Source organism: Carcharodon carcharias, chromosome 16 (genome assembly GCF_017639515.1).
Source record: "Carcharodon carcharias isolate sCarCar2 chromosome 16, sCarCar2.pri, whole genome shotgun sequence".
NCBI classification, from domain to species: Eukaryota; Metazoa; Chordata; class Chondrichthyes; order Lamniformes; family Lamnidae; genus Carcharodon; species Carcharodon carcharias.
This window is the reverse complement of record NC_054482.1, coordinates 105941751-105956698: the sequence shown is the minus strand read 5'-3', so window position 1 is coordinate 105956698 and position 14948 is coordinate 105941751. Positions and strand designations below refer to the sequence as shown.

The window sequence follows — 14948 nt, the reverse complement described above, 5'->3', positions numbered from 1 at the left end:
TTCATTTACACCAGTTTCGAGCCTGCCCTAACTGAAGCTTGCAGAAAAGAGGAATGGATTACCTGGGGAAATTGTCAAGCCAGGAAGTGACCGAGTTTACAACTTTGGACTGACAGACACGGCATCCCATCATGGCAGCTGAACTTAGTTAATAAGTATGGAATATAAAACTAGCCTCAGTAATGGTGACCATGAAACTATCAATTGTTTACTATTGTCCTTTAGAGAAGGAAATCTGCCACCCTGGTCTGGCCTACACGTGACCACAGCAATATGGTTAACTCTTAACTGCCCTCTGAAATGGCCTAGCAAGCAATTTCAGGGCAATATAGAGTGGGCAACAAGCCCACGCCTCATGAAAGACAAAAAAAAAACTTGGTCTGAAACATATGTTTGACTGAAGTGATAATGAACATCTGTTCTTGGCTGTGCAAAGGGTTCTGTGGAAAGTTTTTTTGTCGGCCTCTTCTGTCACAGAACCCTTAAAGCATGGGGTTTAACATGAACATTTCCTTGTAACGGAGGCAGAACAGGAGCAGAAGGAAAAATAAACTAGAGAGGCAAGCAAGGTAAGACTATATCAATTAGACGTAAGCATGAAAGCAAAATACTGTGGATGCTGGAAATCTGAAATAAAAACAGAAAATGCTGGAAAAACTCAGCAGGTCTGGCAGCATCTGTGGAGAGAGAAACAGAGTTAACGTTTCAAGTCTGTATGACTTCTTCAGATTGATTGTACCCTTACAACAGAGCTGAGAGACTGCTCCCCATTGGCATCTCGAGTCTGAGATAGAGACTCGATAACAACATATAGAATGAAATCGGCGGAGAAGAAAAGAGTTGACGTTTCGAGTCCTCATGACCCTTTGACAGAACTTGACTCAAGTTCTGTCGAAGGGTCATGAGGACTCGAAACGTCAACTCTTTTCTTCTCCGCCGATGCTGCCAGACCTACTGAGTTTTTCCAGGTAATTCTGTTTTTGTTTTGGATTTCCAGCATCTGCAGTTTTTTTGTTTTTATATCTATAGAATGAAATCGTTGTCTTGTACTAAAGTTACCTTCAAAATCCTCTCAAATGCAAGAAACAAAGAACAGACATTCTTTAAACTATAGATCACAAAGTGATTTATACTGTGATTGGGAATGAGGTGGGCCATATAGATCATGTGTCAGTAGGGAAATATTTAGGGAACTGTGATCATTGTATCATAAGGTTTAGATTGGCTATGGAAAAGGACATGGAGCAATCCAGAATAAGATAACTAACTGGATGAAAGCCAACTTCAATGGGGTAAGAATAAATCTGGCTCAGATAAATTTGAATCAGAAATGAACAGGCAAAACTGCAATTGAACAATGGTTTGCTTTTAAAGAAGAGATAGTTCCGAGCACAGTCAAAGTATATTCCCATGAAAGGAAAAGATAGGGCAAACAAATCCAGAACTCCTTGGATAAGATGAAGCAGAAAAGGTGTGCTTATTATATTAACTTCGGTGGTGGGGAAACTAGAAACTATAATTCGGGACAGAATTAATAGTCACATGGACAAATGCGTGTTTATTAAGGAGAGCCAAGAAGAGGATTTCTTAAGGGAAAATTGGTGTTTAATGAACTTGCTGGAGTTTTTTGGGGTTGATGAAGGCACTGCTGTTGATGTGTACATGGACTTCCAAAGGTATTTGATACAGTGCTGTACAACAGACTTGTGAGAAAAGTTATAGCTCATGGAATGAAAGGGGCAGTAGCAACGTGGATATGGAATTGGCTGAGTGATAGGAAACAGACAGTAATGGTTAATGGATGTTTTTCAGACTGGAGGAAGGTTTGTAGTGGAGTTTGCCAGGGGTCAGTATTGGGACCCTTGCTTCTGATATGTATTAATGATCAAGACCTTGGTGTACAGAAAACATTTTCAAAGTTTGCGGATGGTATAAACTTAGAAGCATTGTAAACTGTGAGGAGGACAGTGTAGAACTTCAAAAGGACATAGATAAGTTGATGGAATGAGCGGATAGGTAGAAGATGGAGTTCAATGTGGAGAGGTATGAGATGATGCATTTTGGTAGGAAGAACATGGAGAGACAGTATAAAATGGAGGGTACTACTCTAAAAGGGGTGCAAGAACAGAGGGAGCTGGGTGTTTATGTGCATAAGTTATTAAAGGTGGCAAGACAGGTTGAAAGAGCAGTTAATAAAGGATGTTAAGCTTCAATAGCTGTTTAGCAATAAAGACTTATATGTGGTATATATAAACGATTTAGACTTGAATGTAGGAGGGTTGATCAGTAAGTTCGCAGATGACATGAGAATTGGTGGGATGGTAAATAACGAGGAGGATAGTCTTCGATTACAGGAGGATACAGACGGGCTGGTCAGATGGGCTGATCAGTGGCAAATGGAACTTAATCCGGATAAGTGTGAGGTGATGCACTTGGGCAGGACAAACAAAGCACAGGAATACATGATGAATGGTATCACCCTGGGAAGTACCGAGGATCAGAGGGACCTTGGTATGCATGTCCACCGGTTCATTAAGGTAGTGGGACAGATAGATAAGGTGGTTAAGAAGGCATATGGGATACTTGCCTTTATTAGCCAAGGCATAGAATATAAGAGCAGGGAGGTTATGCTGGAACTGTGTAAAACGCTGGTTGGGCCACAGCTAGAGTATTGTGTGCCATTCTGGAATCCGCATTATAGGAAGGATGTGTTTGCACTATAGAGAGTGTAAAGGAGGTTTACCAGGATTTTGCTTGGGCTGGAGAGTTTTAGTTATGAGGAGAGATTGGGTAGACTGGGGTTATTTTTCCTGGAGCAGAGGAGATTGAGGGGGGACATGATTGAGGTGTATAAAATTATGAGGGGCATAGATAGGGTAGACAGGATGGAACTTTTCCCCTTGGCGGAGGGATCAATAACCAGGGGGCATGGATTTAAGGTAAGAGGCAGGAGGTTTAGAGGGGATGTGAGGAAGAATTTTTTTACTCAGTGGGTGGTGGGAATCTGGAACTCGCTGCCTGAAAGAATGGTAGAGGCAGAAACCCTCTTAACATTTAAGAAGTATTTGGATGTGCACTTGTGATGCCATGACATATAAGGCCATGGGCCTAGTGCTGGAAAATGGGATTAGCATAGTTAGGTACTTGTTTGACCGGCGCCGACTTGATGGGCCGAAGGGCATTTTTCTGTGCTGTAGACCTTTATGACTCTATGACCTCCTTTAGCAAGACAGACTCCTTCGAACAGGGTTTTATATCTGGTGCATAAAACTCTCTATGGAAAGAACATGTCTCACCCTTTCATACAACCAAATGGGTACTGAGGTTGATAAATATAATTAGCAAATGAACTCCTTTAACTTTCCTTCCCCAACAAAGATACAGTATCTAGGGCTTTATTAATAGGGGCATAGAGTACAAGAACAAGGAGGTTATGTTGCACTTGCATAAGGCACTAGTTAGACCTCAGCTGGAGTATTGTGTACAGTTCTGGGCAGCACATTTTAGGGAGGATGTGAAGGCACTGGAGAGACTGTAGAAGAGGTTTACGAGAATACAAACATAGAAAATAGGAGCAGGAATAGGTCATTCAGCGCTTCTAGCCCGCTCCACCATTCAATATGATCATAGCCGATCCTCTATTTCAACGCCATACTCCCGCTCTCTCCCTATGCCCCTTGATATCTTTAGAGTCTAGAAATCTATTTCCTTCTTAAATATATTCAGTGATTTGGCCTCCACAGCCTTCTGTGGTGGAGAATTCCATAGGTTCACCACCCTTTGAATGAAAAAGTTTCTCCTCATCTGAGTTCTAAATGGCCTACCCTGTAACCTGAGATTGTGACCCCTTATTCTAGACCCCCCCAGCCAGAGGAAACATCATCCCTGTATCCAGTCTGCCCAGTCCTGTCAGAATTTTATGTTTCAATGAGATCTCCTCTCCTTCTTCTAAACTCCAGTGAATACAGGCCAGTCGACCCAATCTTTCCTTATATGACAATCCTGCGATCCCAGGAATCAGTCTGGTGAATCTTTGCTGCACTCCCTCGACGGCAAGTATATCCTTTCTTAGTTAAGGAGACCAAAATTGCACACAATCTTCCAGATGTGGTTTCACCAAGGCCCTGTACAGCTGCAGTAAGACATCCTTGCTCCTGTACTCAAGTTCTCTTGTAATGAAGACCAGCATACCACTTGCCTCTTAACTGCTTGCTGCACCTGCATGTTTGCTTTCAGTAATTGGTGTACAAGGACATCCAGGTCCCTTTGTACATCAACATTTTCCAATCTCTCGCCATTTAAATAATACTCTGATTTTCCTACCGAAGTGGATAACTTCACACTTATTCACATTATACTGCATCGGCCATGTGTTTGACCACTCAGTCAATCTGCCTAAATCACCTTGAAGCCTCTTAACACCATCCTCATTGCTAGCATTCCCATCAAGTTTTGTGTTGTCAGCAAACTTGGAAATATTACATTTGGTTCCCTTCTCCAAATCATTGATATATATTGTGAATAGTTGGGGCCCAAGCACTGATCCCGCGGTACCCTACTAGTCTCCGCCTGCCACTCCAAAAAAGACCCATTTATTCCTATTCTGTTTCTTGTCTGCTAGCCAATTCTCAATCCATGTCAACAAATTACTCCCAATCCCATGTACTTTAATTTTACACACTAACCTCTTATGTGGGACTTTATCAAAAGCTTTCTGAAAATCCAAATACACCACATCCACTGGTTCTCCCTTATCTATTCTGCTGCTAATTACATCCTCAAAAAACTCCAGTAGGTTTGTCAAACATGATTTCCCTTTCATAATTCCATGCTGATTTTGTCAAATACCGTTGATATTTTCTAAGTGTTCTATTATCACATCCTTTATAATAGACACTAGCATTTTCCATATTACTGAAGGTAGGCTGACTGGTTTGTAATTCGTTGTTTTTTCCCCTCCTTTTTTAAATAGTGGAGGTACATTTGCCACCCTCCAATGTTCCAGAATCTACAGAATTTTGGAAGGTGACAACTGACACATCCACTATTTCCATTGCCACCTCCTTTAGTATGCTGGGATGTAGATTATCAGGCTCTGGGGATTTATCAGCTTTCAGTCCCATTAATTTTCCAGCACTATTGTTTTAGTAATACTAATTTCCTTCAATTCCTCCTTCTCACTAGACATTTGGTTTCCCAGCATTTCTGGGAAGTTATTTGTATCTTCCTCCATGAAGACAGAACTAAAGTAATTGTTTAATTGCTCTGCCATTTCCTTGTTCTCCATTATAAATTCTCCCATTTCAGACTGTAAGGGACTTATATTTATCTTTAGTAATCTTTTTCTTTATACATATTTATAGAAACTTTTACAGTTCAGTTTTACATTCCTTGCAAGTCTCACTCTGCCTCAGTTCTGATGTTGTATTGGAATTTTACATGTCAGGTGTTCAAAATAGTACAACTCTAGACAGGGCCCCTGTAATTCTTCCTATGCGAACTTTTTGGTTATTGCCTTTTTCCAATAACAAGTGGGGAAAAAAAATGTGTTTCTGGAGCACAATCTGTGTTGAGGAAAGTTCAGCTAAAAAGCTAAGTGAAATGTCTAAATCTTATTGCAAATTGTATTTTCACAGGTTTCATATCGTACCAAAACATCAGGCACTTAGTTTTACAAGGTGTGAGAGTTTGTTTTCCAATAATGTGTCTCTTGGGAAAGAAACTGATAAAGAATACCACAGTATCCCAGCTCGCCTTGATCAGACTATTTACACGGCGTTCATTACAGCATTGTTGCTGTGTCTGCTGGCGATTAGAATGGTGTCAAGTCCTGAATCCAAAGGCACCTAGTGCATCCACACACAAATGGATAAACCATTTGTTCCATATGTCATCAGTCAAACATATTTAGGAAGAAATAGTTTTTGAGATATCTTTGTTATTTTTTTTCTAATCTTTGCCCTTTATCTCTTCAAGCCACTGGCTTATTGAGGTAGAAGTCCAAGGGGTGGGAAAAGAGAATCTAATACTGTGCATCTATTAAGCTGGCTGTTCCACCCCAACTCTTCATTTTCCTTCCTCCTTTCCTGATAACATTTTAATATTCTGCAGTCATCCTATACTTCAGCCAAATGCTGATTCTTCAGGTGAAAGTCTAGAGCATTAGCAGGCAATTCAACCAAGGGCATCGTACCAAACCAAGTTTGAGATCCAGCCTTGTACACATTCCCATCCACCTATATGAGTTATCCAGTAATGAGCATCTCTAAAATTGTGATGCGGCTTTGGAACAAACATTACCTAGCTGTTATTTTGCATGGTATTCATACTCACACAAAGTCCCATCACTCCCGTTCCACACTGACCTACATTGGATGTGTCCGTCAATGCATCTATTTTAAGACCAGCCATATAAATACCGTGGCTACAAGAGCAGGTCAGAGGCTAGGAATCCTGCAATGAGTAGCTCAGCTCCTTTCTCCCCAAAGACTGTCCACCATCTACAAGGCACAAGTCAGGAGTGTGATGGAATACTTCCGACTTGCCTGGATGAGTCCAGCTCCCACAACACTGAAGAAGCTGGACATGTCCAGGACAAAACAATCCGCCTGATTGGCACCACACCCACAAACATTCACTCCCTCCACCACTGACGCAGAGTAGCTGCAGTGTGTACCATCTACAAGCTGCACTGCAGGAATTCACCATGGCTCCTCATAGAGCACCATCCAAACCCAGCCATCTAAAAGGACAAGGGCAGCAGATAGATGGGAACACTACCACCTGGAGGTTCCCCTCAAAGTCACTCACTACCCTGACTTGGAAATATATCGCTGTTCCTTCATTGTCGCTGGGTCAAAATCCTGGAACTCCCTTCCTAACAGCACTGTCGGTGTACCTACACCACATGGACTGCAGTGGTTCAAGAAGGCAGCTTACCACCACCTTCTTCAGGCAGCTAGGGATGGGCAATAAATGCTGGCCCAGACAGCGAAGCCCACATCCTGTGAATGAATAAAAGAAAAATGATCAAAGTTGTTTCCAAATCCCTTCCTATTAATCACTCCACCATTGGTGGTCGTGCCTTCAGTTGCCTAGGTCTTAAGTTCTGGAATTCCCTCCTTAATCATTTTCCCAATTCTAACTCTCACCCCTCCTTTATGATGCTCTTTAAAATCTTAACCCTTTGATCATGGTTTTGTTCATCTATCCTAAATCTCTGCTGAAGTGACTCAGTGTGTACAGAGTACTTTTTTAAATGGTGAGAGATTGGGAAGTGTTGATATCCAATGGAATGGGAGTGTCCTTGCTCATGAGTCACTGAAAGCTAGCATGAAGGTGCAGCAAGCAATTAGGAAGGTAAATGGTATGTTGTCCTTCATTGCAAGGGGATCTGAATACAGGAGTAAAGGTGTCTTACTGCAATTGTATAGAGCCTTGGCAAGACCACGCCTGGGAGAATTGTGTACAGTTTTGGTCTCCTTACCTCAGGAAGGATAGACTTGCCATAGAGGGAGTGCAACAAAGGTTCATCAGACTGATTCCTGGGATGGTGCGATTTTCCTATGAGGAGAGATTGAGGAGACTGGGTCTTTCTATAGCGTTTAGAAGAATGAGAGATGATCTCAAGGAAACATACAAAATTCTTACAGGGCTCGACAAGCTAGATGCAGGAAGGATGTTTCCCTGGCTGGGGGGACGAGACCAGGGGACACGGTCTCAGAATAGTGAGGGATGGTGCGGGAAAATGGTGTTGAGGTAGATGATCAGCCATGATCTAACTGAATGGCGGAGCAGGCTTGAGGGGCCTAAAGGCCTACTCCTGCTCCTATTTCGTTTGTTCCTATCTCGCATTTTGTTTGATAATGTTCCTATCAAGTGCCTTGACATATTTTGCTATGTTAAAAGCACTATGTAAACGTAAGCTGTTGTTACTTTTGAATACCTATTTCCTTTTGCAAGTGAAGCCTTCGTCAAATAGTTTTGTCTTCAACTATCTGAGTTGGAGTTTTGATATGATCCGCCAATCTTTGGGATGCATCACACTGGCACTGAAATTCATATCCCACATTACTCATTTGTGTGATAGGCAGAACATTTTTTTGGCTTGACATCAGCAGCCTGTTTGTGGCGAATACCACTCATGTTGCTACCGCATAGTAACAATGTGAAACAGCTAGCTTCACCTGTTGCTCAAATTTTTGAGACCTTGCCCTTCCAGGGCAGTCTAAGGTAGACTGGGCACTTTTTAGGGCTATAAGTGATAGCCTTGGGCCCGTTCATTAATTTGCGTGATGTACAGCGTGAAATGGTCGGAGTCCACGTCCCAACCAATCAGCATTCTCTTCTCATCCAGTATAAATTTATTGTTTCCCCTGATATTGGAATTGTCCTGATGAGTGCAAGACGAAAAGCTTTGACAAAAAAAAGTCTCCTTTTTCAGCGGTACTCAAGTTTTGTACCACCAAATGGCAACTTTAAAAAAAATTATTTCACGGGGTGAGGCCATCGCTGGCTAGGCTAGCATTTTTATTGCACTTCCCTACTTGCCCTTGAGAAAGTGGTAGTGAGCTATCTTTTTAAAAAAACTGCAATCCATGTGTTGTTAGGGAGGGTGTTCCAGGACCCAGCAACAGTGGAGGAGTGGTGATTTAGTTCCAAGTCAGGATGGGGTGTGGCATGGAGGGGAATTCTATCTCATATTCCTTAACTCACTGAAAAAAAAACAATCAAGGAATGATTTAATCTTCAGTCCCCTTTTCAATTGATATTGTTTTGCTGTATGGTTCCATATATCATTGCTTGCTTGTCAATCATGTTTGTGTACAAGCCTTGGGATGACAGCTATTAACTCTGAACATCATGAATCAGTAAGCGGGAGAGCGGCGGACTCTTTATTAAGAAATATTTTAAGCAACTCATGTTCAGAACATTCTGTAGGATGAACAATTTGAAAATTTGTAGATACTTGTAATAAAACATTCACCTTTTACAAGCTAATTACAAGGTCATTGATGTTCATAATCACTTGTCCTAGTTCCACAGTGGGTGATGGAAGTCCAGTGTATTCCCTGCCATGATTGCTTTCAGATTGACAGTCTCCAAAGTAACTGAATATGAAGTGACATCTAACTGGGGTGCCCTTCAATATGAGACAGTTCGCCTCAGAGAAATAGTCACGAAGCAGCATAATGATAAATGAAAAAGCAAATCAATAAGTTGCTTTTCAGACTGCACCTTGATCGGGCTTTTGATTAGACTGCTTATGCAGGGACAATTGAAAACATTGTCCTAATAGTTCTACAGTCCCCATGCCCAATTTTGATTGGTCGCCTGACTTTGGGGGTTGGGAAAAGGGGTTATAGTTAGCCAAACCAAGCTTGATCATGTTCTTATCCAATGTCTTTCTAATAAGGATCATCAGATATAAATTATGAAAAGCAATCGTAGTTAATTTTTCTCCATGTCCACACCCTAGAAGTAATATAATGGACAATAGTAGTGCTCCTGGCACCATCAACGATGACAAAGTCACTAATTCAGCACAGTGGGGAAAAAAATTGGGATCCAACTGAACAGAATGGCTCATGGTCACATTATGTATATGGTATGGTATCTGTGCTCTGCTTGAAGGCATATCCTTGACACATCATCTGCTATGTTTCATCCTGAGCCATTTTCTTGGCAGCTTTTCGCCAGGGGTGGTCTGCCATTGCCTTCCACTCTCAGGGGCAGGTCCCAAGTCTACTTCAACTAGAACGGGAATCGAACATGCACAGTTGACCTTAATCTGAACCACAAGCTACAAACTGAGCTAAATCGGCCCCCTATCATGTATATATTGCCCCATTGAACTGGGGCAGCAGAGTGAGAATTCAATAAGGCGAGAATGTATGTAGAACACTTTGTGCAAATAAAGTGAAACTAGATAAGAGCTGACAATCAAAAGTGAGTTTATTGGATAAAATGAATGGTGATTGATTATAAAGAACTGCAACAAGGAAGGAGATAGCAATAAATGGAGTCCACGTTACTGGTATTGGAACCTGCCAGCTAATACTAAAATAGCATGTAGCAGGTGAAACCAAGCTGGATAAAACACATCTAATCACTTCTATAACCAAATGTTAGCTGTTATTATCAATATTTTATTTATATATATATATATAGCTTCTGTACTTACAAAACTTATCTCTTTGTGACACTACAATTGAGTCAATTTAATGAATAATATAACATTGTGTTTTGTTCATGGACTAATTTTAAACTAGTTAGAAAAACATGTGTGCTACAAGCCAGTCTTAAACTAAGAGGTTAAATGGTTTGTCAAAGCAGTTATAAGTTCACGTGTTCGAGATCCATCCTCAGATCACAAAAAAGTGCTGCATTTTAAAGGCAATTAAAATTTCAACATTACATTGAATGAAATTTTAGAGACTCTATCACTCATTATAGTGACTACAGATAATGAGGAATATTGATGCTTCACTGCAGCTAAATAGTACATATCTCATATTGTTGAAAAGGAATCACGCCAGCACTTAGATGCATTCATATGTAGATATGGCAGAGTAAAGCTCACACTGGAGTGCACATTATTTAAATGTTAGACACAATGTCAATTTTAATGCAATGGCAGACAGCACTCACATCTCACAAATGCTGATATGACTCAAAAGCCCATTACATCACTTTAACTGCAAGTGGTCCCATAGGATAATGAGATTTAGACACATTTTAGTACTGGTTCCTAAGTATCATTGGCAATATTTATTTTTTTTTATAGCTTTTAATTCAATTATTTGTTTTTACCTAAAAAAAAGAAACCTTTTTAAGAAAAAATAAATATATGTATCAGTATTTAATGCCCTTCCCTCACCTCCCCCAGTACCACCATTTCCGGCATCCTGAGCCTTACCTCAGCTGTGCATACTTTACAACTCAGCCTGTCTTCATTCCTGGGGCCCTGTGGAAAACAAAACTCAGTTAGATCTATTCATGGGAGAGTGGAAAAGGAAATCTGTGTGCGGTTGTGATAATATTAATCAACATTGCGATTATTGGAACAACAATCAGAAAAAAACCTGCTTTAACCCTCAGGAATAGCATTGGTATTTTTGAACCCGAGCTTCAATTCTGACAAGTTTATGTTCCTTTTCAATTCGAAGGAGGCACCGCAAGTTTAGACATGTTCAGTGCCTTTCTTTAATTCTATCAACATAGTTAACAACAAGAAAAATTACTGTTGTGCCCCTGACGTTCGTCCCCTGGTTAAGGCAGTGAATACAGTAGGCAGTTTGCAGCTTTGATGTCCTCTTACATAGCTAGGAACAGGCACAGGTTACTCAGCCCCTCAAGCCTACTCCACCACTCAATCATGGTTTATTTGTACCTTAACCCTATTTATCTACCTTTGATCCATAGCTTTGGCTAACAAAAATCTATCAATCTCAGCCTTGAGTGCTCCAATTGGCCCCCAACATCCCCCCAGCATTTTGGGAAAGATCTTTGCATCTACAGTGTCCTTTGTGAGAAAATGTGTTTACTAATTTTATTCCTTAGCTCTAGTGTTGTGCTTATGCCTCCATGTTCTTGATTCTCCCAGCAGAGTAAGTGTAACTACTCTGTCAAATCTTTTTGTCACTTTGTCACTTAGGTAGCCGACCTTCCAGGGGTTTCAGTGTCAAAACTTGGTGGGGGGAAATCTGCTGGGAGTTCTTCCGAGCAGGAAGTGCATGCATGTGGTTTTCCAAGGATGTTCAGGATTGTGCTCAACTGTGAGGCAGCAGAAGGTTGAATTGCCTGGCCAGGTTGACATGTGAAGGATGGTCACTTGGCTGACCTACTGCACGGTGACTGCTGAACATGAGAAGTCACTGCTACAAGCATAAAAACAGACTTGGGCTTTTGAAAGCGGCTGAAGACACAGAGCAATGAAAGGGTTAAAATGCAAAGCTCCGCAGCACTAACACTTTGCAAACAACAGTCACATCCAAAAGATTCTGTTTATTTTGAACATTATACTGATATCAGTATTGGAACTCATGTTGTTTTATATTAAACTAATTTGAAGTACTGCGTCTGGACTGTCCCCTGGTGCCAGTTCCAAACCATTTAACATTTTTTATTGGAGCACTCTATAAAATCATGGTTACAAACCATTATGAATTTGCATGCATGACCCACTTTGAAGACCGTCATCAAAGACAAATGACCCAAGTTATGGATAAAGTCAAGAGCTGATTAATTTACAATGAAAATCTAACAGACTCGAGTGTTTTCAACTGTCTATTCAAACCATTGCTTAAACGCGCTCGCTCGTGTGTAGTCATTTTCTACAAATGCTCCAAGGCTGAAAAAAAATTAGGTAAAAATGAGAGTTTTCTTCACACTGAAATAAAATATCTGTAAGACTGGCTTATGATGTGAAGCATTCAGAAGTACTCAATTAAGCCTCTGGTTTGTAGCTGAAGATTGTAAACTGCCTTTGAAGAACACACTCAAGTGAGCTCAGGCTTGGTGTTCAATTGGATTAAATCAACTCAAATGGTGGCTGTAAGGGCTAGCTAGGCAACATGAATGATGAGGATGCTGTGATCCAAGGCCCAGACCAAGCACAAAATTGGAGATTTTGGCGGAAGAGATTCCTTAAATGTATAATAGCTTCAGGTGTGGACAAAAAGACAGAAGCTGAACAAGTGAATACAGTTCTTTATTCAGTAGGTCCGATAGCAAATGGTATTATAGTGAGGCAATGAATAAACAAATCATCAGATAAACTCAAGTTTTAAAATCATTCAATACATATTTTAATCAGAGGTAACAAAATCTTAGAGAGGGCAAAATTCAACTAACGTGTACAGCAGCCAGGAGAACCAGTTGACTCTTTTATTAATGAACTGTACACATTGGCTGAAGGCTGTGACTATGGTGACCTGGAGTCAGAATTGATAAGGGACACAATTGTTGTCGGAGTGGCTGACGATGCCCTTTCAGACATGCTTTAGGCCAAGGAATATCTGACCCTAGAAAAGGCCATCTAAATAGGCAGACAATCTGAAGTCTGCCTATAGCACAATCCATTTTACATGGTGAGAGCAAGCCATGGTACAAAGCAACCCCAACTATCCACCTAGTAAAGCAGCAAAGGGGTAGAGAGACTCCAAAGCAAAGGGAGCAATACCCAAATTGACCACAAGAGCGCTGTGGAGCCAAACGACCCCACAGACGAGACCAATGTCCAGCAATCTCAGCACAATGTTTCAACCGCAACTGCATGGGACACTTTGGAAATCTATGTAAAGCTAAAACGCCCAGACATTTGGAGGATCCCAAGACAATCCATGAGATTGAGGTACCAGACCAGGAAGAGACCCAAACACTCTTCTTGGGCGAGGTCAGAGATTCTGGATTCTCATTTTGGAACATGGATGTCTCAGTAAACAGTCACCTCACCAACTTCAAATTGGATACGGGAGCCAGTGTTACCGTCCTCTCAGATAAAGAACCATGGCTGGTGACACAACATCTGATTACCACCCACAACAGTTGTACAGAGAAAGCAGCATGTTAAAGGTATGTTTCAGGGAACACTCCAATACAAAAACAAGGGAATAGTCCACAATCGAGAATTTTCCCTCTTAAGCAGGAAAGCCTGTATCGACCTCAACCTCCTTCAGAAAACTGACAAGATCAATCAGCAAGGGCCTGGTTCCAAATTTAAAAAGAGTTTCTAAAACTCTTTGTTGCACTGGAGCGACTGGGGACTGCATCCAGTATTACATTAAGGGAGGATACCAAGCTCGTGTGCCGGTTCACGCCACAGAAAACATTGCACCTGTGTAGCAAGTGCAGCAATAGCTGGATGAGATGACCAAAATAGGGTCATCTCCCCCATCGTTCAGCCGACCGAATGGTGCTCCAGGATGGTCCCCGTTCCGAAGCCAAACGGGTCCATTTGCATCTGTGTCGAACTGACACAGCTCAACAAGGCAAGAGAAGCCCATCCGATGTCCTTGGTGGATGACCTGACCAAGCTCTCCAACAGCATGGTATTTTCGAAACTCATACCTTTCGACCCTGCAGAGTCCTCCTCACAGACTAGTCAAGTAACAGTCTAACACAGTCATACTCCCGGAATCAGAGCTTACAGACAAAGTACTGAAGACTTGTGCTCCAGAACTAGCTGCGCCCTTAGCCAGGCTGTACAGTACATCTATAAGATTCGCATCTGCCCAGCTATGTGGAAAATTGCCCAGGTAAGTCCTGGCCACAAAAAGCAGGACAAAACCAAACAGGCCAATTACCACCCCATCAGTCCACTCTCGATCATCGGCAAGGTGATAGAACTGTCGGTAACACCTTCTTTTGTGACACTTACTCAGCAATAACCTGCTCATTGACACTCAGTTTGGCTTCCACGAGGGCCACTCAGCTCCTCACCTCATTACATCCATAGGCCAAACATGGACAAAAGAGCTGAACTCAAGAGGTGAGGTGAAAGTGACTACCCTTGATTTCAAGGCAGCATTTGACCGAGTGTGGCATCATGGAGCCCTAGCAAAACTGGCGCCAATGGGAATCGGGGGAAATCTCTCCGCTGGTTGGTTGTGGTTGTCGGAAGTCAATCATCTCAATCTCAGGACATCATTTCAGGAGTTCCTCAGGGTAGTGTCCTAGTCCCAACCATCTTCAGCTGCTTCATCAATGACCTTATCTTCTTCATAAGATCAGAAGTGGGAATGTTCGCTGATGATTGCACAATGTTCAGCACCATTCGTGACTTCACAGATACTGAAACAGTCAATGTCCAAGTGCAGCAAGAGCTGGACAACATTCAGACTTGGGCTGATAAGTAGCAAGTAACCTTTGCACCTGCGGAGAGTACTCACATTCTGACTCCCCAAAATCCGTCCATCATCTACAAGGGACAAGTCAGGAGTGTGATG

The 14948-nt window shown here is 41.7% G+C and overlaps 1 protein-coding gene across 2 annotated transcripts in view; it reads right to left on the bottom strand.

The window, feature by feature from the left end:
• The window catches only part of LOC121289415, a 222939-nt gene that overhangs the window by 157558 nt on the left and 50433 nt on the right, over nucleotides 1-14948 (bottom strand). For both annotated transcript variants that reach the window (XM_041208874.1, XM_041208875.1), the window contains exon 3: nucleotides 10919-10966. In XM_041208874.1, the coding sequence (XP_041064808.1) occupies nucleotides 10919-10966 (48 nt within the window). The remainder of the gene's footprint in view (nucleotides 1-10918; nucleotides 10967-14948) is intronic.